Source organism: Megalops cyprinoides, chromosome 2, assembly GCF_013368585.1.
Source record: "Megalops cyprinoides isolate fMegCyp1 chromosome 2, fMegCyp1.pri, whole genome shotgun sequence".
NCBI lineage: Eukaryota > Metazoa > Chordata > Actinopteri > Elopiformes > Megalopidae > Megalops > Megalops cyprinoides.
Window position 1 is genome coordinate 34,122,330 of NC_050584.1, and position 23,575 is coordinate 34,145,904.

Sequence of the window (23,575 nt, forward strand, 5' to 3'; positions counted from 1 at the left end):
CGTCCCCAAATGCTGCAAATCTGCAGGCTGGTTACAGGGAGTTACAAACCACCTGTCTGCTGAGTTGTGAGGCAACAAGTGACATAAAATTGGAGGTTTTCAGAGAGGATAACCTTTAAGCTGTCACTTGCTCATTACGGCAATAACCGCCTGCAGAAAACTCCCACCCGTTTCCATGTGCACAGGCTCGTCCCGCCCAGGTGCTTGCAGACCACCCGCCGCTGAACTCTGGAATTAACGCCCCAGCCTCTACCCCCAACCCCCCCCCCCTTTCCCTCCACTGATCTGAACCGCCTCCAATAAGCGTTTAATTACAGGGTAGAGACGGGTCGCTCCTGCAAGGGCAAGTCCCGGCCTGGAAGCGTCTCTTTCTCGGTTTACAGTGCAGCGGGAGGACAATGGTAGGCTGCTCTGTGCGACTGCTGGTGGTGGTGGTGGGGGGCGCCAGGGATCCGTGCAGAAGCACGCTCTAATTACCCCGTGTCACTCCATTGGACCACCGAAGCTGACCCCAGACGGCTTGTGCAAACGAGCGGAACGGCCGCGCCAGCGCCAGAGACACCTGACACCCGTCGGACAGCCCCTCGCTCCCCACAAACAAACACGGGCTTACAGCTGCAACTGTGTCTGGCACCAGCGTCACGTCAACAGTCATCTAAAAAGACAGATTCCTCAATGCCTAACGACTAATTTTGTCATCTTAACCTAAGCATGGAAACCTGATATATACCAAATTTTAACAAGTCCTTTAGCCTGCTGGTCTGTGTACACGTTTCTGTGTAGAAAGTTCACCATATGACTTTCTGTTAACTGTCTGTATACATTTCACTGGCTGGAAGATTCATCTTAACTAGCTGTTCCAGCATCAACCATATTGGCTCTGCAGGCTTCAAACGCGCACATGGCATTTGGTAGGAGAGGTCCGCTTTTCCTATTATGGAACCCCTGCCCCCCCAGATGATGACCATGTGACCCTCGGCTCTGGACTTGGGAAAATTTACTGCCACTGACTCGCGGGGGTCATGGCGGAGGTGGAGGGACAGCGGACGGAAGCGCAGGCGCTGCTTTTTTTAAACCACTGCTCAGTCACACGACCCCCTTTTTCCCGCCAGACCCTGCTCACAGAAAACCCGAGACACAGAGCCTCGACCCCCTCTTCCCCCACCCTGTTTATTTAAAAGAAAGGGGAAAAAACCACCCAAAGTGCTGCCCTACTAGAACCAGTGCATCATTCATGGCCAGCGATGACAGATTTATATGAGCGGAACCTCCCCCCTGCTCCTTTAAGAGTCCAAAAACAGATGGGGAGTGAATGGACGGTCTGCGGGTGGAGCACGCACCGGGGGGATGTGTCGGCGAAAGAGAGCTGCTGGTCCATCCCCCCTCCCCCCCAGCCTCCTCAAAGGGGGGGGGGGGGGGGGGGGTGCTGACTGCCAGCGGCTGGCAGGGGCCTGGGGAGCGCCCCTCTCCCAGCTGTTAGCGAGACGGAAGCCGTTTCCCATCCTGCTGTCAGGGAGCACCATAAACATCTATTTGTCAGGAGGCAGGGCCGACATGTGCTTTTAACATCAAGGTTGCTGTACTGCAGGGGAAAAGCCCCCTCCCCAAGCAATATCCCTTGCGTGCAGATCCATGCGTGTGTGAGCGTGTGTGTGTGTGTGAGCGTGTGTGTGTGTGTGTGTGTGCGAGCGTGTGAGCGTGTGAGGAAGAACGAAAATAAGGAAAAAGGAAAAGGAGAGCCGGCACGGGTCCTGAGCTGGAGCTGGAGATAAAGGTCTGCCGAGGCGGTGCTTCTGAGACGACGGCGGCCCTTACGCCGCTTAATGTGCCGCCCCGCCCTGTGTGTCACACGACAAGGAGAGACACGTGAACCTCATCAGGCTGCGGGAAGGGAAACCAGAACAAGAATAATTACAACCGGAGCCCTAATCACAGCCACCTAATCAGCAGCGACACTAAGATTAAAGGCAACTGGGGAAGTTGCAGCAGTGTCTGTTTAGGATGAAAACACTTCGTTTGTTGCGATTCATGAGCCAGATAGCGGCAGCCAGGGGATCAAACATGGGCGAACCGGCCTCTAGGAAGTTCAGAGAGAAGGTGAGTGATTGGATGGAAGTTGAACTCAAGGCTTGTTAATCTTCATGGGGATCGTAACATTTTTGTAACAACCTTTCATTGGGAGTACGTGACGGGGTGTTGGCGTGCAGCCCACTGCACGCTTTGTACGACTGTTTTGACAGCATTCTCCCCAGCTTCGCTCCTCTAGCATGCAAGCCTTCTCCTATGTGTCTGACAATGACACATATATACAAGTGACCAACCTGACTGATTGATCGATTGATTGAATCATCACAAAGCTAGTTAGTTACACTAACAATAGCCAGCATGTGAAAAAGAACACAACCACTTCAGGCAAGTCAGGCGCCTGGCACAAGATGGGGCTTCCTCTTGCCCTGCACGCAGCCTCAAACATGTTCAAAAGCTTCTGTGTTTTCCGTCTATGTCTCAAACAAATGAGCGAATCAGAGCACCTGAGTCACCATATAAAGAGATTTGTACAACAGGGTTATACTGCCCCAATTCATTAAACAAAATGGAAATAAAAAAATTTAAAAGGGGAACAAAACAGACTGGGGGGGCATGAAAGGGCCAGCCATGGCTTACACTATCACAAACATGGTTTGTTTAACCGGTGTTTAACATGAGCTCACAGGTGAGCTCTCGTATCATCCGCCGCGCGCACAAGAACAGACTCTAGCCACAGCCACTCTGTATTAGTGACACAAAAGGAAGAGGAAGGGAAGCGCTTCTCATTAGCTGGGACTAATCTTTCCCCAGCAATCCTTTAAGAAAAACGATAAAGGGACCCTGGACAGACATGAGATAGTGTGTGAGAGCATTCCGAAGTACAGGCCCAGACAATGAGCGCACTATCGCAAGCCATTCAGGGCTGCCACCCAGCGCAGTGGCTGGCAATAAGTCACTCATCTCACGCTGCTGTTTGTGAAAATGGAGCCCACGGAAGGGGGCTGCTTTTTATCACGCAGGATCTCAGCCTTCTCCCTGACACCCCCAGGTCCCCAAAAACAGCCCCCCCCCGGTAGTGAACACTGCAGGTGAAGCAGACAACAGAGCTTGCAAGGCAATGCCTCTGTTGCGCTTGATGGGTGAGAAGAGTTGCTGGGTCATGGTGACTGGGGCTGAGGACTGTGCTCTAAGAAGGCAGACACCTGACCAGCTGAGCCGGTGAGCAACAATTCAAGTGAGGAAAATGGATGGGTGAGCAGTTTTTGGTGTTGGGGGGAGGGTTTTACTGGACATGGTCGAACTCACATAGCAAGACAAGTCTTCAAGAAAGACACCCGCCATTTTTTCCACTCACTGCCTGACTTATACGTACACAGGCGCAGGAGTTTTTAGAAGTTGTACTTGGGGACATAGTGAATTGGCTCAGTTAAACAAAATACTGCAGGGAACTGATGGGAATGGTCGTATGTTGTCGATCTGCGCTTGCTTCTGGAGGGACACAGTTCACCACAAGGTACTGTTGGTGCTGATTCCTGCGCTCCACACAGCTGACATCATCCCCGCCATCCCGAGCCTGACCCCCTCAACCCCCCAATCCCCCAACCCCCGGTGCAAGTTTTAACTCGACTTTGCACATTGTTGTAATACCCCAGTCCCCCCTCCGCCCTGCATGAGACCAGACCGGCGGTGTGGTTGTGTGGGGGTGCTCGAGGACACACCACCCCTCGTGCTAGGCCAAGCCCCGGGGGCCTGCCTTCCTGCCTTTCTTCCATGAAGTACCCCAAATACACACGGGGCCAGGGCCAGGGCCAGGACCGGCTCACCTCTCGACACCTGCAGCAGCAACACTGGGGCCAGTTGGCCTGCCACGGCGACCTGCCGGGTCACTCTCGGCTTTCACTGCGCTGGTGAGGCCATCTCTTAATGAAGGGCCATCTTTTTTTTTCTTCTCTGACTCCTCTGAAGAGGACGTGTAAGAACAACTCTTGGCTGAACTCAGTTATGTTTCCACCCCCTTCCCCACCCCTCCTCCACTCCACCTGCATCTGCTTAACTATTGGAATCTCCTCCTGTTGAGTCTTGCAGGGTGGGCAAAGGACTGCTGAGTTATACAGAGGTAAACATTCCCCTGAGACAGGCTATGCTCACTAGCGAGAACATCCAGATATATGTCCGTGTCAGTATTACACACGTGTATTAAACACATTAGAGAACTTCACCCAGAGGTCAACAGGTTGTTCCTTACTTTGACTGTAGGAGGTATCCATACTGAATAGCTTTTCACTCAGTTTATCTGCTGAGAACACACATGGTTATTTAAAACTAGCTAACTTTTTAATCTAATCACAAAATGCCTTCCCGCGGCAAACTTTAGAAAATTAAATTTGTAAGTTCCAAATTATTTGCACTTTACTAATTAATAAAAAATACTAAATTTTATCACCTAATCACATAAGAGAGATTTCATTCTACTCTAGATACACTAAACTCGTGTGTGCCTTACTCTCTGAAACATCAATTTTAGCAATGCCTTAGCACTGTGCTGACAAGAAGCATGGGGACAATCAGATTCAGAGCATGTCCTGGTGGACTGAAGGCACACTTGAGTGACAGTGAAATAGAGCATATTTGATTTCAGCTACAGGTTTATGACATGCTGACATTTAAACAGCTTACATGTTTTAGGACCTCCATCTGTACATACATCTGCTCATGTTCATTTGGAGCTTGGGGAAAAAACAGACTTGTTGCAGCTAGTTATAGATGTGACCATTTATTACTTGCAACTTTGAAAGGGGGAGGGGGTTTCATGTGTTAACGTCAAATCAATAAGAATTTGTGGAAAGAAATGGACATTCCTCTGCAGTGGAACAGACTTTTTGCTTTTATAAAATTTATATGTACCAAACTGTAAGGTAAGGAACAGCATCTTACATTTTAGATTTTCTGCGAAGTTGTCCTGTAAATTGTTCAAAGCACTGCAATTTGCTCATTCTGACATGCATTTATATGAAAGACTTTTCCTTCAGCCAGTAGGTTCAGTCAGGTATCAGAACTGACAGGGAGGAAACCCCCCCACCCCCAAAATATTAAGCACTCCAATTTTCAGGGAGCACTGAAGTTCTCCTGCTCAGAACTTCTGAACACTTTTGTGCTCTGAAGCAGATCTCACAGGGCATTTTTCTGACTGAGCACACTTCTGAAACATGTCCTTCCTACAGTCTGTATCCAAGAGGAATAATTAATAACCTCCAGGTAGGTAGGGCTTAATAGGGGCTTTGAACTAATCTGGGCCTGAACTGCCGACTGAAGGCACAGACACGAGAGAGAACAGCTGCACCGAGCGCGACACGAGAACCTCTCCCGTCACCTCATCAGCGCACCCACCGGCCTCTCCCGCGCGCTGGAGGAGGGGAATGTGAGTCTGGGGCTCCACAGCATGACAGATGTACGCGCCCCCTGCACTCCTTCTCCCTCTCCCCCACCCCCACCCCCGCCCAGTCTGCGTCCTCCAGGGGCGCGAGCAGCACCTGCCGCCGGGGGTGAGGTGCCGGTGAGGGCGGGGTCCCGGCATGCTGCTGCAGACGCCTGCTAATCCTACATCAAAAAGGAGCCCGGGAGCCAGGAACACACCGCCACCTCGCGCAGCACGCCAGCAAGGCCAGGCAAGCCCCCGGAATGCATCCGCTTTGAAGAGGGCCTGAGGAAGCCTGCCTCCCGAATGCCGCATGCCTTCTCCTTCACTTCCTCCCTGGCGATATTACTGAGCGCTGCACGGAGGGAGGAAGTGAAGTAAGCCCTTTTAAAACACAGCTCGACAGATGACATGGTTTCATTGATTTTGGCAGCCGCAGAGGTGCTAAAATAGCCTTGTGGATTTGAGGGAGGACAGCGCTCGTCTGCTGCTAGATCCCAGCAAACAGTGGCTCGGGTCTGAGGCGAGACGATGCAGCTCCCCTCCATTCTTATCTGTAATAAAGTGTAGAGCCATGGCACTGATGTGGGTAAAAGAGCTTTAACTATGGATTCAATGCCACTCAACTGAAAATGACAAGCAGTCAAACAGAAAATAATCCTGAAGAAATAGACAATAAATAAAACCAAATAAAAACATAAGGTGGGAAAATTAAAAACTGCAAAAGCCACCAGCAGAAACTACTTAAAGCTCAGGCTACATTTCTGTGACATGAGGAAAAAAATACATACACACTTCTCTTTCTTCATTTTTACTAGTTTCCACATTTTAGAATAACACTAAAGTCACCAAAACTATGAAGTAACACATGGAATCATGCAGTGAGCAAAAAAAAGATATGACTAAATGATATATTCGATTATTCTAAAAAAGGCTTTTCTGGAAAGACACTCATGCATAGGCATCAACTTCACTATTTACACTATTTATATTTGTCTAAGATACAAATTTTCTAATTTTATTATACACTCGCTTCAAACTACAGCCACACTGCCAATCGTTAAAAAATGAATATATCTAATTTAATTAGAAACTCATGGCTGAGGCAAGAGTCACAAACTGGTATTGGATTCTGGTATTCTACATTCTCAATATTAAGACAGATTTAGAAGTGTGTGTGTCCACAAGTGTGCACTCCACATATGAGCTCGCTGCACGCTGAGTGTGTATGTGTGTGCGCGTGCCTGCGTGTGGGTCAGTGCTTGAGATGTGTGCTTGTGTGCGCCTGAGAAAAAGTGTGTGGATGCGTGTGTGTAAGCGCATGTGAGACAAGGAGATAAAATGAGAAGCCATCGAGCTCCGAGGATGACTTCCTCTCTGGCAGCAAACTGCCACGAGGCTGTTAGCCTCTCCCGAGCTCATTCGATTATTTACATTTAAACACTTAGCAGCGCTCTGATTCAATAACCAGGCTGCCCCAGAAGGCTTCATCTGTTTCCCTGAGCCCGATGCGTCCTGTTACTACAAACATTTCTCCTTTCCTAGCGCTGGCCATCGGCTGCACGCAACAGGCAAGTGCTTTCTGAAACGGCCACAAGACCTTGCCACTTGCCCAGGCTTGCCTTTATTAACATATTCCACAAAAGGAACGCAGGGCAGCTTCCAGGGAGGTCAGTGGCTTATTTCCTGAAAAGCGTTTACCACTACCGCTGTTGCCGCTAACGATTCATTACATTACAGGCATTTATCAGACGCTTTCATCCAGAGTGACTTACATCAGCTACCGTTTTTTTTTTTTTTTTTTTTTTTTACAATGTTATCCATTTATACAGCTGGATATTTTACTGAGGCGATTGCGGGTGAAGTACCTTGCCCAAAGGTACAGCAGCAGTGCTCCAGCTGGGAATCAAAGTGAGTCCTACAAAGGAGTCCTACTCCTTAGCCAGAGGTCAGCGGCTTTGCTTTAGGCTGAAAGTTGATAACTACACAGTCCTATTCAAAATAAACATTTCGCAGTCAACATGTAAATGCCAGATTTTAATAATCTTGCTCAAAGCCACTACAGCCACCCTTTTCTGATGTGTTTGCTGGGAAGGAGCCACTGAGATTGCTTGATAATGTGGACACTCCACTGCAGTGTAGGGGCTGTCCGATGAGTGTTTGTTACAACGACCCATCTTGCATCACAGGAGACACAGTCAAACAAAGCACACTTTCAGGCATTGATGGAGGAGCAGGAGAGCCATTAGGGCAGCTTCACATTGCTTCAAAAACACACTCCACTACGGCCAGAGGCATCCAATCTCGTCAGTTCAAAGGGAGGACAGCTTGCACACAAGTCAACGCCTGCCCACCTGGTTCGCAAATGGCCAGCGTTGTTTTGTGGCTGGCCTTAAGAATTGTCCATTGGCGAGCAATTCGTATAAAGATGACCCCCCCAGCGACACCAGTGAGGCAGACATGATGGAACAGAGCACTGCCAGGAACACATGCTGCGAGTAAACGTTAACCGGCACCATAGAGCTATGCTGTTACATGCTACCATCACACAGGCTGGCACAGTCTACCAGAAGAGTCCCCTCACTGATCTGGGCTTCCCAAAATTAACAAAATATCTTGCACTGGAACTGAAAGCAACACCTCCACCATACCTTTTACACCCAGTGTGGTCAACCCTGGGCCTTGAGTATGATTTTGATCATGGGTATTTTGACACAATGTGTGTGCCTGATCTGGAATTCACGAACTGTTCCCCTACCCTTGGCAATGTGAGCATTTCCTCAGGGCAATACCAGACTTGGACAGCCAGAGTCTGGCAGGTGTGAGGGGTACCCTTCATCCACGTGCTCAGCTGCACCTAACACACCAGGTGCCTTCCGATGCAAGTAATGACTTCTGTGAAATTAGAGACGAAGCAGAAAAAATTCAGCAGATCTTGCTCTCCTCAAGGGCTCGATTTGTTCCCATCCCTGCCTTGTAAATCAGCGCTTTCGCTGACTAACACTGCCCTCTACTGACCTCCAAAACTGCACACTTCAAGAGCACCTAAAGATAACCATGCATGCTTTTTTAGAAAGAAATTTCTTGGTTTATATTTTACCTGAATTTTGAAAACTGTTAGTCAGACCTCAAAACAATGGTAGGTAACACCTCTCAGTATGCAAAAATGTCCATAATTGCTGTAAATGACCAAAACATTTATGCTTAGGGACTCGCAAACTCCGAGCTTCTTTACAACAACACCTTCAAAATCTTTACAGGTTCTGTCGTCATTGCCAGAAATTTAAATTGCAATATTTTTGTGTAAAAATCCAGAAAGTGTCTTTTGATGGCCCGCTGTGACACAAGGCCAGGTGTGGACCGGCACGAATCTGAGCAACGTGTACAACTCGTGGTGGGGACAGGCGACACTTACTGAGATCCTCGGCCAGCTGCACCCTCCTGCCTGTGATGAGGTGAACCTTCTTCTCGTTGTCCTCGCCCAAGTCCTCCAGGACCTCCTTGACGTTCTTCTCCAGCCGGCGCACTGCAGGGGAGGGGGGGCAGACAGCGCATCATCAAACACAGGCTCAGGGCAGACGCCTCAGGGAGCCGATTAGATCTTTCTATTTAAAGCGATAATCGATGCGGGGCATCAACTCCTCGCGCCGCTGCCCTTGAACGTTCGTTCTCGCTGCAGTTCTTGTTTTTATGTGGATGACTGGCGGATGGGAATGAATTTAAGGCTTTTACTTGCCTCTTGTGATAAACCCAGCCAGCAGAAGCAGGGGGCTGAGGAACCACCACGCCTTAGCTAAACGGGATGCCGTGCAGCCTGGAACCACAGGCGCAGCAGCTGGGCTTGCTGTGGTCTTGGCCTGAGGGCGGCTGAGCCCTCCCCAGGTGACAGACTCCCCCCCAATGACGGCCCCACCCAAACATTACCTTCTGTGTTGGTAAGCTGCTGCCTCAGAGTGTTGGCTGTGATTCCGAGCATTCTCTGGATCCGCCAGAACAGGACCACGTCGTTGCACTCCAGCTGCACCAAACAGACACACAGAGAGGCTCATTGAGCGGGAGCTGGAAGGTCCTCACGCTACCTGCGCTGCGGGAGCCAAGCCTGGGTCTTGCAGTCGCCGCAGCTATGTAACAAACCAGAGCCCAGCCTGGACTACACTAACTGTTCACATTTTCAGTGCTAGCGATCTGACCATTTATAATAGATTAGACACGTCAGATATGACACAATATTTCCAAACAGTTTAGCTATAAAATATAATGTCTACAGAAATAAACTGACAAAGGATGGCTAAGTAGCCCTGATAACATAGTTAACCCAGTAGTTCCAAAAGATGCAGATACAGCAGGGATATACAGTATGAAGACTGTACAACAGAAACCCCAAACAGAGATGGGAGGAAGCTCCCTGCACCCCTTCACCTCTGAGTCCACGAAGTGTCTCTGGTAGTAGTAGAAGCCTCTCCGGCACAGGTTGCAATGGAACAGGGCTTTCTGCAGGAAGTGCCGGCGGTACAGCTGGTGCCACGTGTCCTTAATCTGGAGGAGAGGCAGGCAGCAGGAGGATTAGACCTGTGGAGGACTGAGAACTCTGCACGGCAGAGCTTCAGAAGGCGTTCCAGCCCAACTGCACAGACACGCACAACCAGATGGTCCTTTGCTGTGATTTATTTTATTTTATTTTTTAAATGCTTTTTCCCCCCTTCCCTTTATGCAAACCCTGTTTGGAATCGGCTATTTCACATTAGGCCTGTTTTACCATTACAAACAAGGCAGTCGTGCAAGAGCACCGAAGCAAGACGAATTTCCTGAAACTCAGATGCGTAGGACTGAAACTCAGTGCAAGTAAGTGGATCACTAAAATGGCAGTGAAGATAACTGTGGCAGGATGGGTCACCGACTCACCAAAACAGGGTCCACCTCCACCCCTCTGCCCTCCAGGTTCTTGCGCACTGTGGTGACCTCATCATTGGCCAGATACGCAGTGTGGTCCTCATGCAGCTTCAGAAGACGCTCCAGCTCATTTTTGGTTTCATTGCGGATATGCTGTGGGTGGGCCAGTTAGATCACTGACCAGGCCTCTCAATGTACACAACGTTTTTAATCCTATCTAGATGATGGGAAGTTATTCCCATTGGAATCACAAAGGTCTACATATTCTTGCACAGAAGAGGCATATCTGTATATGTATATCTGTTCCTTATGATAACTAATGATAACAGCAAGTATACTGGACTTGGCACCCTGTGTGATGAAACAAATTCAGAAAAACACTATGGAAATGCAAGTGTGTTAGCTCTACTTTCCTATTGATCGTTTTAAGACTACATATATGTATATATATATATATATATATATATATATATATATATATATATATATATATATATATATATATATATATAAATATGAATACTAGTCTTTAATATGGATTAAATTAGAAAATTATCAGAAATTTAATCAAGAACTATTGGATCACACTATTAAGACTACGACTTGCTATTTGATGAAAATAGACAGCAGCAAGCCAAGATGCCAGCAGACTGGGTACGATGAGACAGCTTGTGAGATGAGAGACCCTCACCTGCTCCGCGGTGCGGTTTGTCCAGTTTAGCCACCGCTCCTTCCAGTCAGGCCCCACCATGTCCCTGATGACCGAATCCGCTGGGGGAGGAAGCAGGGAGAAAGGCTGTCAGTTTGACAGTCCCTGGTGGGTGTGGGCGTGCAAGAGATATCACCTGCCGCTAACGCTCTGCCCGGAGGAGAGGGCGTGTGGGCGTGGTCAACGTACTGTCTTTCAGACGGGCCTGCAGGGTCTCCTCCATGAACTGGATGGCAGCGTCCCACTGCGGCTTGTCGGTGATGGAGCGGTCCTCCAGGGCGTTGTGCTGGATCACCCTCTGTGGATACAGGAGAGCGCTGCTTACTGACCTCCGCCCCCGACCTGCCCCCGTCCCCTCTAGCTCTCGCCGAGGGCGGGCGGAGCCGCCTTACCAGGCTGTCCATGGCGCGCTCGTTCCATTTGTGCCGCTTGATGCTCTCGTCTTTCACCGCCTCCTTGAGCTTGTCGAAGATGTCGTCCTGGTCCTTGCCTTTGTACTCGGCCATGAAGCGCGCAAACTCCTCCTGCAGGGTCTCCCAGGCCACCTGTAAGCGTTACAGCCACACAGGGACACAGGCAAAGCAAAGGTAAGACCGACTGAGCTTCGCTGACAAAAATAAAGTTGCAGCAGCAGTCAAACCGAAGAGGGGTCCATTGATTTTTACTGGCTGTTTCTCCTAATAACACACACTAGCAAAGTGTTACATCAAGTACAAAGTGTGATTTCTGCACAGCCAGCTAGCAAGCTATCTCATAAAAAAAAAACAGCAAGCAAACGAGCAGCCTGCCATTCATGACAATCTTTCCTTGATTCTGTAGTCTCAGCACTGGTTGCATCTCATCCCCTTTCCTAAACATACAAACATCCCAGCACCCTTTGGGCTAAAAAGCAAGCTAAAAAGGAGTAGCATGCCAAGGACAATCAGAACAGAAAAAACAGTATCAATAACAAATTGACAATCACGGTTAAATTTGTATTCCCGCTCAAACTGCTCTGAAACAACAATAAACCACTGACAGACAGCATTAATACCTGAGTTGAAATTCTCACTACCAAGCCCGCTGATAGGAAATGAAAGGGCACTTTCTCATTCAAGTGACAAAGTTGACTGCATTCCTGCATAACGTACATAAACACTGGTTATTCATTTAAGGCTGGCTCAGAGAGGAAGCTAATATACAGTCTCAATGCTAAAAAGCCTTCGATAACAGGTTAACGTGAAATTAAAACACATTCGTAAAAGTCAGTCTTGCTGTTGCCTTACGCTTTGGGAATTCAAACTGATTTTGACATACATAGCTCTCTCAGATGGCATTTTGCCAAGCTGTGTGACTGGCACACGCTTTGTTTTTAACAGCAACCATTACCATCATGGTGTCCTGAGGAGGAATGTGGCTCGGACAGCCAAGAAGCCATTTTAAAAGCGCTTTTACCAAAACATATATTTTGCACTGGCTTCTCGGTCCTGAGGAATTGTTTCCATACCAGAGGGGTATTACACTGAGGGCTGACTCCATAATTAACCTCACATGACCCCCAAGCATGAGGACACGTGTCTCACTATCAAAGATGCAGTATCTCTGATGGGCTCAAAGCGGTCAAGGGAGTAGCCTGTCAAAGTTTTACAGTATCATCGCAAACTTAAATATCTCTACACCCTTTACATTCATCTGTGTCACAATCGGCTTTAAAATGTACAATAATGCGACCACCTTGTGCACCGATGGACAGCTGGGACTACCATGTAAGGTGACAGGAGAGCTGAAATTACACCTACAAGGAAAATGTTGGCAAACTTCAGATGGTACAATGGATTCATTTATTCATGTACCTTTTCATAACTTTTCATCTGTGCAACCTGGATTGTGAATGGTTAAGTCCATCTCCAAATGCCAATTAATTGGTTTCTGGCCACAAATCAACCCACTATCCCTTTTATACAACCAATGCACAGTAAACAGAAGTGAAAGGTAAACAACACTTAGTCGGGGCTGATGCTCACAGAAAGTATCCTGTACTACATGGTGAGAGTGAGATGGTAGGCTGAACAATTCCCTCTTTCGCTGTCCAGTTCCTGTGTTATGGCTGGGCAGTTTCAGACACCCCCCAAAAAGGTCAGTACCTCCAGTGCTTTGTGGGGCAGCTGCTTGTCGGTCCATTGCTTCAGCTTGATGTCCACAGTGGTGTTGAAGGTGCCGGAGTTCATGGTCTGGGCAGCGGGCAGGTAGATGTTCTCGATGACGTGCGTGGACACACGCTCCCACAGTTTCTTCTGGAGGATGGACTCCCTGGGGGGGGGGAGGACGAGGGAGGGGGAGAGAAGGGCTCACATGCATGAAGGTTTCACTTAGTGATGCAATCTAGGATGACGCCACCTTGATTGTCCAAGTGTGCCAATATACGCATCTATGCCTGTTTGGGAGCGTTTCCCAAAGACAGCGGCCTCCGCACGACCGCGACGCCTGCAGCTTTGGGGGGACAGCCGGCCAAATGAGGCCGCGCTCAGCAGGTGAGGGGGCGCCTCGTTCCCCGCCAAGAGCGGCGGTCATTTATCACAAGCAGCCGCTCATATTTCATTGTTTCCTCCCGCCTTGTTCCGCTCCCCCAGTATCAATACTCACGTCCCTGATGCCACCAACTAACTGAGATGGCCCACTAAAGCCACCCGGTGGCTATTCATCATCCCATTGATCCTGCCGCACTGATGGATCTCACCAGGGCTCTCGGCACCTCCAGGCCACTCAATTTACCAATCGGCCCTTCTGGATCATTGCTGCTTTTGATAAACCTTCACGCACAACGCTGAACTCCTCTTTCGTAATTCAGAGCGTCTTGCCACTGCTTTCATGGCAGCCAAACAACGGCGGGAGGCCCTGAACTTTTTGTTTGTTCATTCTCGTAGCAGGACTGATGACAAAATGCTAAGTGGTGTTAATTATTTTACTTGTGAGATGGTTAACTGTTGTGAGAGTATTAGTCATACACATGGCAGGATGCACTCCGACATAAAAAATAATTACTATTCTGCTGAGGGGACCACAGAATAACAGGTCTAAAAACGAAACCACTTATCCTCACAAATACGTTGAACTGCCAGCAATGGTGAATTTGTTTCTTGTAAATGTGTTTGCTTTGCTCTTTCCAGAAGGACTTGCCTGCCAGGCCTCTTTAATATGATCTTAAAACAGGGATATGGAGGTACTTGCCAGTGTTTTGGTGTAACTTGACTTAAGCTGATCACCTCGTCCAGGATTTCATTCTTGGCCTTCTCAAACAGTTCATTCTAGCACATAAAAAGAGGGAGGGAACACAAACAAACATCACTCACAGCTGATAGGCCTTAAAAGAAGTGTTCCTCTTCCCACACACTGAACCAGAAGGTAAGTTTACTTGTTCAAAGTTTGAAAAGACGAAGTGAGAGGGAATAAAGATATGAAATATGACTAGCGCATAAGGCTTACTCTACTGTAGTTCGGAGAGTTACCCAAGTAACCCAAACTGGAACAGCCCTGAGTAGAAGTGGTTACAGTATAGCACCAGCACTGCTTTGGGCCCCTGACACATCCTGGGAGTTGCCTGCTGCAAGTGGCGCAGGTCTCTGAGTGGCATGCGGCCTCCTTGACTACCCCACCTGCCCCATGTCCAGTTCGGGACCCAGACCAGAGACACGTGGCCTTACCCTGTCAAGCTCTCGCAGGCGAGGGTAATTGTTCTTCCACTCCGTCTCCAGGTTGAAGCGGGATGCTGAACGTCACATCGTAAAAAAGAAGAGAGTGAGAACACCATGAGCACATGGATCAATACGCCATCTCCTGGCTCCACCATAAACCACTCAGCCAGGATGACATCATTCTCTTTGGGCAACAGCGCACAGACAACACTGTCTATTACTGGCCCAATTGGAGTGGGGGGAAGGAGCACAACTCCCACAAGAATTGCAGCACTTGTTAGCATTTCGAATGTCATTGTCAGAAGCTTTCCGTTTCCATAAATCAAAATCCTTTTATTGAGGTATTATATTACTGAAAGGATTTTCACATTTGGATTCGGCAGGAACCGCATGTGCTAGAACTTGACAAGCCTAAGCTCCTTCTGTTCTCATGTAATGATGGATGCAATAAAAATACAGTAATAATTCCTTCCTACGTTACAACAGCTTTACTCGCCGTTGTGGGAATTTGCAGAATCTATAAGACTGCCAATTTCTAACGCATATTTCACGTGTAATACTGCATCTGGTGCAGTCATCGACAAAAGTTTTGGGGCATGCTGAATGTTTTCTAGGCCTGGTGCCGGTTTGCTCCATCCTCATAATGGTGACCACATTCCCTGGGGGAGTGTGGCAGCGGGATGTCCCTGCGGCCACTGCGCGGGAGGGTGGTGGCGGCGGCGGCGGCGGCGGGGTGGCAGGGCAACGGTCGATCCTGCTCCACTGCACTTCCCTAATCAGCTTGCTCCACGCGGAGGGATCCATTACCCCCACGTCGATCCGCACCCAGCCCTGCCTCCCCCTCGAACAACAATGGAGATTACAGTAATTGCTTCGTTATTCGTCTCCCCAGCAGGTTTCCGCTGGCCGTTTAACGCGCCGAAAATCAATAGGGAACACAAAGGGATGGCGAGCCGGTGCCGGAGAGCCATAAATCTCCCTCCCGCTTGATGCCTGGAGTTTAGTTACCCTCTAATTGCTGGAGGGGCCTAACGCTGAGCGAGAGAGGCATGCGCTCCGGCGGGCCAGCGCGAGCGGCGCTCAGGAGGGAGCTCAGCTAACTGAGCTGGGCCTGGGTAACACACGCTGAGCTGGAGAGTTTAACCAGAAAATGACCAAGTAAAATTTCTACTGTCTTCGAGGGAGTCCATATTCGGCTGCAGAGTGCGATTCAGAGATATCCTGCCCCCCGACCACTGCGACGTGGGCACCTTCTTTTAATTACCTTTCAATCATGCAATAAAAGATAGCCTGTTTAACTGAGGCTACCTGCAGGGGGTATGAAATCACCTGTCTGATGCTGATGCTGTTTTTTTACCGTCTGCATTGTTTAAAGGTGACATTTTTTACCTACTTTTACACAAGTTGACACAGTTCCCTGAGGTCTTTATAAGAGAGCTGTGACATTTTTTGGTCACAATACCACAAGGATCAAGCACCACGGCACTATCTTCACTTTGCAAAAACAGCACTGCCTACAATGGCAGCTTTTGAGCGCTACTTCCATATTATGATAATGGGCCCCTGATAACCACAGCCCCAACTTCAGCGGGGTGTGCCCACGCCGGTACTTTTCCAAGCTACCATGGTGACCGTTGAGCGTGACTCCTGAGCAAGAGCATAGAGCGGAGCGTTCTAGAAACTTTGAGCGAGAGATGGCTGCTGGAAGAGACAGAGCGGTGCAACCCTATATGTTTGAGCCAGAGCAAGAACAGGCACCCGAACAAGTACTGCAAGTACGGATGGAACAAGATGTGTCTGAATGGTAAGTTATAAACTTTTTGTCAGCAGTCACATATTAGCCTAAAACGGTTCAGCTCGTACCGTGCCGTGTTGTACTGCTATGTTTATATCAGACGGTATCCGTTTTGCTGTTTTCACTGTTCCTGGGGGATTTCCATTGAAAATAAAATAAATCCACTGCTCTCTTGTCTCCTCTGAGGCTGGGACTCTAAATAGTGATCTGTGCTGGTCTGTGCAGCCAACGACAGAACAGTTAGCATGCTTTGCTCGAACCCTGGCCATGGCGATAGAGCTGGTACACCGTTGTCGCTTGCGAAAACAAAATGGCGGCGCCGTGGGTGGAAACGTGCAGATTAAGGGGCGGTAATATTATAAGATTATAAGATCCCCCTCCTACGTCACTACGGGAGTGAAATCTGAGTGGCTCGTTTTTTCATATGCTTGCAGAGAATGACTGGCCAAAACAAAGTTACTGGGTTGTCGTTTTTCATGTTTTCTGGGTTGGTAGATGCACCGGGGACCCGATTATAGCACTTAAACACGGAAAAAGTCAGAGTTTCATGATATGTCCCCTTTAAATGACAGGCTAAAAGTTTGCAGAGGGCATAATGCCACCTGCCCAGCAACCTGCCCATGTCGTGGAGGAGAGACTCACAGTCGATTTTCACTTCCTTTGCATCAGTCCCTACCTTTTCTCTTTCCTTTAGTTATCACTAACTTTCCATCCTCCACGTTTACTACTTTACTGGCTGCGTGACTGTATCACCGAGAGGTGTTAAGTTGGATCCATCAGAAGAACAATCCTCCGACTGTATTAATTGAACTGAAGTAATGCTGTCCCCTGCAAAACTGCGCAGTTTCATCCACCAATGGAGAGTGCCAGCTCTGCGGTTTTCAAATGTTTTCTTTAGTATGGACAACGTTAGCTTCCTAAGTATTGCTACGGTAGGAAGCTTAGGTCCATTTCTGTGAAGCACCTTGGACTGCTTTTTGTAAGATAACGTGGTATAAAAATAAAGAACAATATTGTTACCATTATTACTATTTTTATTTCAGAGGCGGCTGACCAACCGAAATTTCTTGCATTGACCCAATACACACTCAGCTATCCTACTGTCTGTGAATGTTTATGAGCTTCATAAACTATATGGACCTGTATTGAGCATGAGCAGCAAAGTGCCACTCAGAGACTCCCCCCCCCCCTTCCTCACCTTTGAAGGCATCAGCCTGCTGCTCCACAGACTCGCGCACCATCTTCCAGAAGCAGTCAGATACGGCCAGGCTCAGGTTCTTTGTGGTCACCTGATGGGCCTTCAGCATCCCGTTCCTGAAAGAGGCACCGACTCATTGGTCTTCTGGATCACATGACCAGACAGAATGGCCCTTAAGGAGGAAGGTGCTGCAGAAACAGAGTACCTACTTGAGGAGTTTGGAGTTCTGGAAGAAGTCTTCCTCGTAGTCTTTGATGGCATCGATGCTCTCGCTGCTGCTGCCTGAAAGGGCAGGGGAGACAGCGTCACACGATGATGAGTCAGAAGAGATTTGCTTTGATTGCCACTGACTCTGCACACACTCACTGCTGTTTGGGAGTGCCTTACCTTTCCCAGTCACCACAGCGAAGTATCCCAAAGCCTTCATGGGGAAGAGCTTCCCTTCAACAATTTGCTGTATCTGTAATGAAGCAATGAAATGAATGGTGGCATTTTTAATCTGTGTATACAAAATATGGCTCAAACAGGTCACTTCCTCACGTCTCTTCCACATGGCAGTTGACATGATCCTGTGTAAATAAAATGCTTGGAAAGTAAGTTCTGTCTTGTTATTTTCTTAGTGTTATTGCACACCTATGCTGGGTTAGGCCTACTCATGCTTCGGGGCTCTTTTTTTAACAAAAATTTAACTGAGCTTCCCATAACCTCCATTTGCAAGAGGCTGCTGTTGTGGCCTTGATGGTACACTGCTTGAGTAATGTTGAACAGCTGTTAAAAGTGATGAAAGCACTCCCCCCTGTGGGCAATGGGGGCAATGCAAGCGTCTGTAAGCTCTGTGGTGGAACACCCTGCCAGCACACACGCAGCTCAGTTTCAGTCCAAACAGGCACAAACCCCTCACCCTGCTGGGGCTAGCCAGGTTTTTCTCAGCCAGGTCCACTTTGGTCAGGACAAAGATTGTCCTCTTTCCGTGGGGGTCCATCTGGCTGACCAGGTCTGTGACGATGCTACGCTCGGCGTCCACTGACCCGTCTGAAGAAGGGGACAGTCATGTATAATCAGCCATTGCTCATATATTTGGTGTATGGTGTGCGGTGACAGCATGGTGGCAGCAAAACCAGCACAGCGCAGCTATCCACAATCCCATTCATGCATCCTGTTCGACATTTCAAACCAATGTGAATACCCTACCACTCTGTCAGGTATTTCCAAAATGAGTATCTCCCTGATTTACCAAGCATATGATGTCTGAATTTTAATCATACTATAAATTGGCATAGTGGTAAATATCAGGCATAAACCACATCCACACAGTTGTTCTTTTATAAATGGCTCAAGTGAGAATGTGGCTAACATAGTCAATGCCAGTGCTTCCTTTCTCATGTGATGAGACTTAATACACATAGGAACATCTTTACTGCTGAGCACGATATACTGCTTTTCCTTTGCCGTAGAGCCCTTACCTTGAATACAGAGGATAATGGCATTGGGGTTCTGCATGTAGGCCTTGCTAATGCTGAAGATGGTTTCCTTTGTGTCAGCCGCCATACCAGCGGTCACAGTCTGAAACCAAGCAAAAAGCACTATGATCAGCTCCGATTTCAATCTGCTGGGGGCATTCCTTTGATAAGTTCTTTTATTTCTGATACCAGCCTGGAAAAACAACTACTTTGGAGGATATTAAACTATGTTCAACTGAGTTGCAGAGAGAGTATGTGTGTGTGTGTGTGTGTAGGTGTGTAGGTGTGCGCGTGGGTGCATACCCATAGGAGTATGTGAACCTCACTTAACTGGTAAGCCACTGGATAAACTGTTAAACTCAAAGAGTGTACTCACACTGATGACCCCAGGCAAGTCTACCAGCACCATCCTCTGGATCCCTGGACCCTTCACACTCAGGGATATGGTCTTAAACACGAACACAAACACGGTCAGTAAGCTGCTGCATCCTCACAGCTAACGTGTGAATGGCAGAACAGCTCTGTGACACTCTGCAAACTGAGAGGCACAGAGCCGCAAAATGGAAAAAAAAGGCAGGTAATCCCGTGACCTTACCTCGGGGCTGACCGTCTGTCCCTCCTTCACACTCTTGCGCATCCTCAGCTCAATCTCACGTCGCAGGGCGGCAAGCTGCATGGAGACAACAAACTCTGTACCCAAAGGCCAAAGGAGACCACCGTCCCAGCTATGTCAAACACCAATCTGGACGTTTCTCTCTCCACCCACACAACACTACCGAGCCCCCTAACTTACATCTTCCTCTTTGCCCAGGTCAAACTCACGGCTGCTGTCCTTGAACATGGCGACGTGGTGGGGCCCTTCGCTTAGCGTTACCTGGCAGGACAGAGTGGAAACTTTCAGTTTTCTCTGTCAGGCACATACCCTTGGTGTGTCCCAGTTTCCAGCAGGCCTGGCCCTCACTGTGGAGCTAAAGGCACATATTAAAAGGCCTTCATGCAATCAGTCATTGCTCTCCCGCAAGGTCATCAAACTGTACCCCATTAACGGTCACTATCCACTGAGCCAGTTCAGCCTCATGTCCCCTGCCCCATCCATTTGGCCTGTGCAAGCCTCAGTCCACTAGTCAAACAACACTCCGGTGGTGCCCAACATCTAACAATCCATCTTCCTATCCAATCAGATAAGGCTCTGGCTCCATAGTAATGGTGCTCATTCATCCAGCTCCCAGAGGGTGGGGCAATTTGCTCACCTTGACAGGAGACCTGGTCATCATCTCTCCCGAGCCCCGGGGAAAGATCCTGGCCTGGGCTATCATCTCCAGCACACTGGTCTTTCCTGCACTCTGGTCCCCCACGACCACCACCTACACGGGCCGGCAGACAGACAGAATTGCAGGCTGCCTTCATCGCTGTTTATAACTGCCGTGTCAGCAGAACATGCACTCCAGTCTACAGCAGAACTACTCATCTCTGGCACTGTAGAGAGGGAATTGAATGGGATTTCCAGGTTTCTTAAGACTGGCCTATCAGATGAGAGAAGCCTAATTGGTTCACTTAAGATGACTCTAATGATTTGTTGACTCTTGTGGTTAAACCTGTGGCAGTGAAGAAAGGTTACAAACCCCTGTCTGAAGCAGATTAAAGTGGATCTAGGCTCTAGTGTAATACATAGTGTCAAGGTAAGCACTGACGGTCCTGACAGCTGAATTTGTGGATAGGAGGACAAGTGCTCAGAGAGGAAACAGCAATACACGCATGGCATACTCACCACCTTTCCACAAGCCTTACCCTTGGTAGGTGATCCTGGGTATTGTAGTTGGAGTCGTAGTCTGACAAGATGTCCAAAACTTCAGAGTACATGTCAATGAGAGATTTCTGCGCAGGGAAGAGTGGCAGAAGCAAGGCTCAGTGACAGTCATGCTCACACAGTCCAAGCACTCGGCTGCCAATCAGAATCCATTCACTTATTGCACTGTTGGCTGGCTCAAACAGACAATCCTGCAAGAACTCAAGTGAGTGACATAAGCCGTGTACATGGCAGTGCGAAAGGCAGTGGACGTACGGCGGCTTTGGAAAGTATTCGGACCCCTTCAATCTGAGATAGTACATGCAGCTGCAACACTGGGATCACAACAATGAGACCCCTTGGCTAAGAGAGTGCTTAATAGGCATGTGAATGGGGGCTCTCACTTTGACTTTTCTTTGATGGATGCCTTTGTCATCCTTCTGTAGTACCACTTTCCTCAGCTCCTTGTTCTCCTTCTCCAGACGCTCGAGCATGCGCTGGTACTTCAGCTGCAGAGACACGAACACACTCCACATGGAAAAGTACTTTCACTCCTTCGTGCTATTCTGCTGAGAGCATCATGCTGGGAAATGCCTGCTCATTCATACACTATGCAAAGATGCCGCAGTTGTTACAGAACCACTGTCTTCACATACACTCCACTCATCACGCATTGAACCTCTGCAGTAGAGGTTAAATGTTTAACATTCACTGATCTCACAAAGTGAAATGTCTCATGTTAAAGTTTGCAGTGTTTCTAAACTATTCTTTGTCACAGCGAGTCAGTCTCCCATTCAGCAAACATTTTATAATAATATAATGCAAGAAAACAAATGCCAGATACGTCTATTGTTTTAATTGTCATTCAGCAGATGTACTTACACAAAGCCACTTACAATGCACAAGACAGCAACTATAATGACAATAGCAGTGCTATACAATTTTATATTACACATTCTTGCACAGACATCATTCTCCTGTTTGGAGGAAAGTTTTTGAGCCCAGTACCTGAGTTCGGAGAAGCTCCTCTTGAAGCTGATCAACTTTTTCTTTATCTGACGTCTACGAAACACAATAAGAGTGATTAGAAACGTCAATCACAGGAGATCCTGATCAGTCTCCTTCTGCAGAACTTACCCCTCACCCTGTAAACCACTTCAAAGAGAGGCAGGCCATTTTAGTCAACGTGCAAAGAACACTGGTAGGAATCCCAGCAGCAGAAATTCAAGTCAATGCAAAAGAGGAAAACAGATTCAGAGGAAAACTCATCAGTGTAAAGCATGAACTGAATCATATCGCAGAGACTCCCTGCAAAAGATTGATTTTGGATGATTTTTTTGGCAAAGCACCGCATGTCCACTCCATACGCACACTGCATTGATTGAAGGAGACCACAGACACAAACATCGTTTGGTTCTAGTGAGAGAGGGGGAGACAGGGAGGAACACACAAACCACAGACAGGAGTGCATGGAGGTCTGAAGGCAGTTCCCTCCAGAACTCCTGAAAATGCACCCAGGAACAGGGAATTTCAGAGCTGACTACTGAGCCTGATACTGAAATGAAAGGGGTCTAAAATGACATGCAGTTTATTAGGACTGGGATAGTTTTTTTAAAACCACTGATGCATTGTTTAAAATATGCTGCGCATTCATGATGTAGGAGGAGATGAATCAATTACATCTGTACATTTAGTACACACTCTACCAAACATACTATAGCTATTGCTGACTACTTTGTCTACTTTTACTACGAACATTAAATCGTCTATGCATATTAGAATATTAGATATTAAAATAAGAATATCAATATTTGAAACACAACATCAAGGAGAAGCACTACAGAATACTGCTAATCACATCAACCTGGCTACTTCAGTGACAGATATTACATTGGAAAGCTATATGTAAAGGATATTAACCCTTTCAAACCAAAACGTTCAATGTACAGTATAATGTACACTCAAACTCTGTGTCCATTAAAATTCAATGATTTTATTTTGGGAACTGATGGTTTTCAAATCTCCATGCATCAATGCATCTGTCCCAGCCCTACAGTTTATGTTAAAATATACAGAAGTTTAACTCCATGCAGTTAAAATAAATTCTGCTTGGGGCAATTCCGATGATTAGTGGCTTATTGCCGAGGCGTTCTCACTTTCTTGTTTGGTTTATAAAATAACCTGAGCGATTATGCCAGCCGATTTCTAGGCATGCCAACTGGCAAGCGAAGCAGCCCAAATATCATGCTTTTGGGATTGTCTCAAAAGCATGTCCGGGTGAAACTACGAATGCATCACTGAAGCCTTCTAATGCCTCATTCACACTAACAGCACTTTGAGGGGGGTGGGTTTGAAGTGAAAGTTGACCATGGTTTAAAAAAAACAAGTGCACTTCAGCAATGACAGAAAATCAAAAGGCTAAAATATTTCACACCCAAGTAGTTGTGGTAAAGAATTTGCTAGCTCATTACATAAAGGAGACTTATGTAGACATCAAGCACACCTTAATCAATTAACATACATGAGACCATTTAAATGTATTCATAATAACTCAAATGGTGTGGCATCTTATACCAAACTTAAAGCACAGCAGGTTAGTGGCCTGTTGCAAATTGGCTATGAA

At 47.7% G+C, this 23,575-nt stretch overlaps 1 protein-coding gene across 4 annotated transcripts in view; it reads right to left on the reverse strand.

Moving 5' to 3' along the window:
- The window catches only part of opa1 (OPA1 mitochondrial dynamin like GTPase), a 40,390-nt gene that overhangs the window by 6,870 nt on the left and 9,945 nt on the right, over nucleotides 1-23,575 (reverse strand). For all 4 annotated transcript variants that reach the window (XM_036522128.1, XM_036522126.1, XM_036522127.1 and 1 more), the window contains 22 exons: nucleotides 21,961-22,014; nucleotides 21,357-21,461; nucleotides 20,955-21,041; nucleotides 20,417-20,530; nucleotides 19,960-20,040; nucleotides 19,762-19,836; nucleotides 19,543-19,614; nucleotides 19,170-19,269; nucleotides 18,608-18,738; nucleotides 18,094-18,166; nucleotides 17,916-17,988; nucleotides 17,707-17,822; nucleotides 14,723-14,787; nucleotides 14,250-14,326; nucleotides 13,166-13,331; nucleotides 11,435-11,587; nucleotides 11,232-11,340; nucleotides 11,025-11,104; nucleotides 10,346-10,486; nucleotides 9,863-9,979; nucleotides 9,368-9,461; nucleotides 8,859-8,969 (listed from right to left, as the gene is read on the reverse strand). In XM_036522128.1, coding sequence (XP_036378021.1) covers nucleotides 8,859-8,969; nucleotides 9,368-9,461; nucleotides 9,863-9,979; nucleotides 10,346-10,486; nucleotides 11,025-11,104; nucleotides 11,232-11,340; nucleotides 11,435-11,587; nucleotides 13,166-13,331; nucleotides 14,250-14,326; nucleotides 14,723-14,787; nucleotides 17,707-17,822; nucleotides 17,916-17,988; nucleotides 18,094-18,166; nucleotides 18,608-18,738; nucleotides 19,170-19,269; nucleotides 19,543-19,614; nucleotides 19,762-19,836; nucleotides 19,960-20,040; nucleotides 20,417-20,530; nucleotides 20,955-21,041; nucleotides 21,357-21,461; nucleotides 21,961-22,014 — 2,194 coding nt within the window. The remainder of the gene's footprint in view (nucleotides 1-8,858; nucleotides 8,970-9,367; nucleotides 9,462-9,862; nucleotides 9,980-10,345; nucleotides 10,487-11,024; nucleotides 11,105-11,231; nucleotides 11,341-11,434; nucleotides 11,588-13,165; nucleotides 13,332-14,249; nucleotides 14,327-14,722; nucleotides 14,788-17,706; nucleotides 17,823-17,915; nucleotides 17,989-18,093; nucleotides 18,167-18,607; nucleotides 18,739-19,169; nucleotides 19,270-19,542; nucleotides 19,615-19,761; nucleotides 19,837-19,959; nucleotides 20,041-20,416; nucleotides 20,531-20,954; nucleotides 21,042-21,356; nucleotides 21,462-21,960; nucleotides 22,015-23,575) is intronic.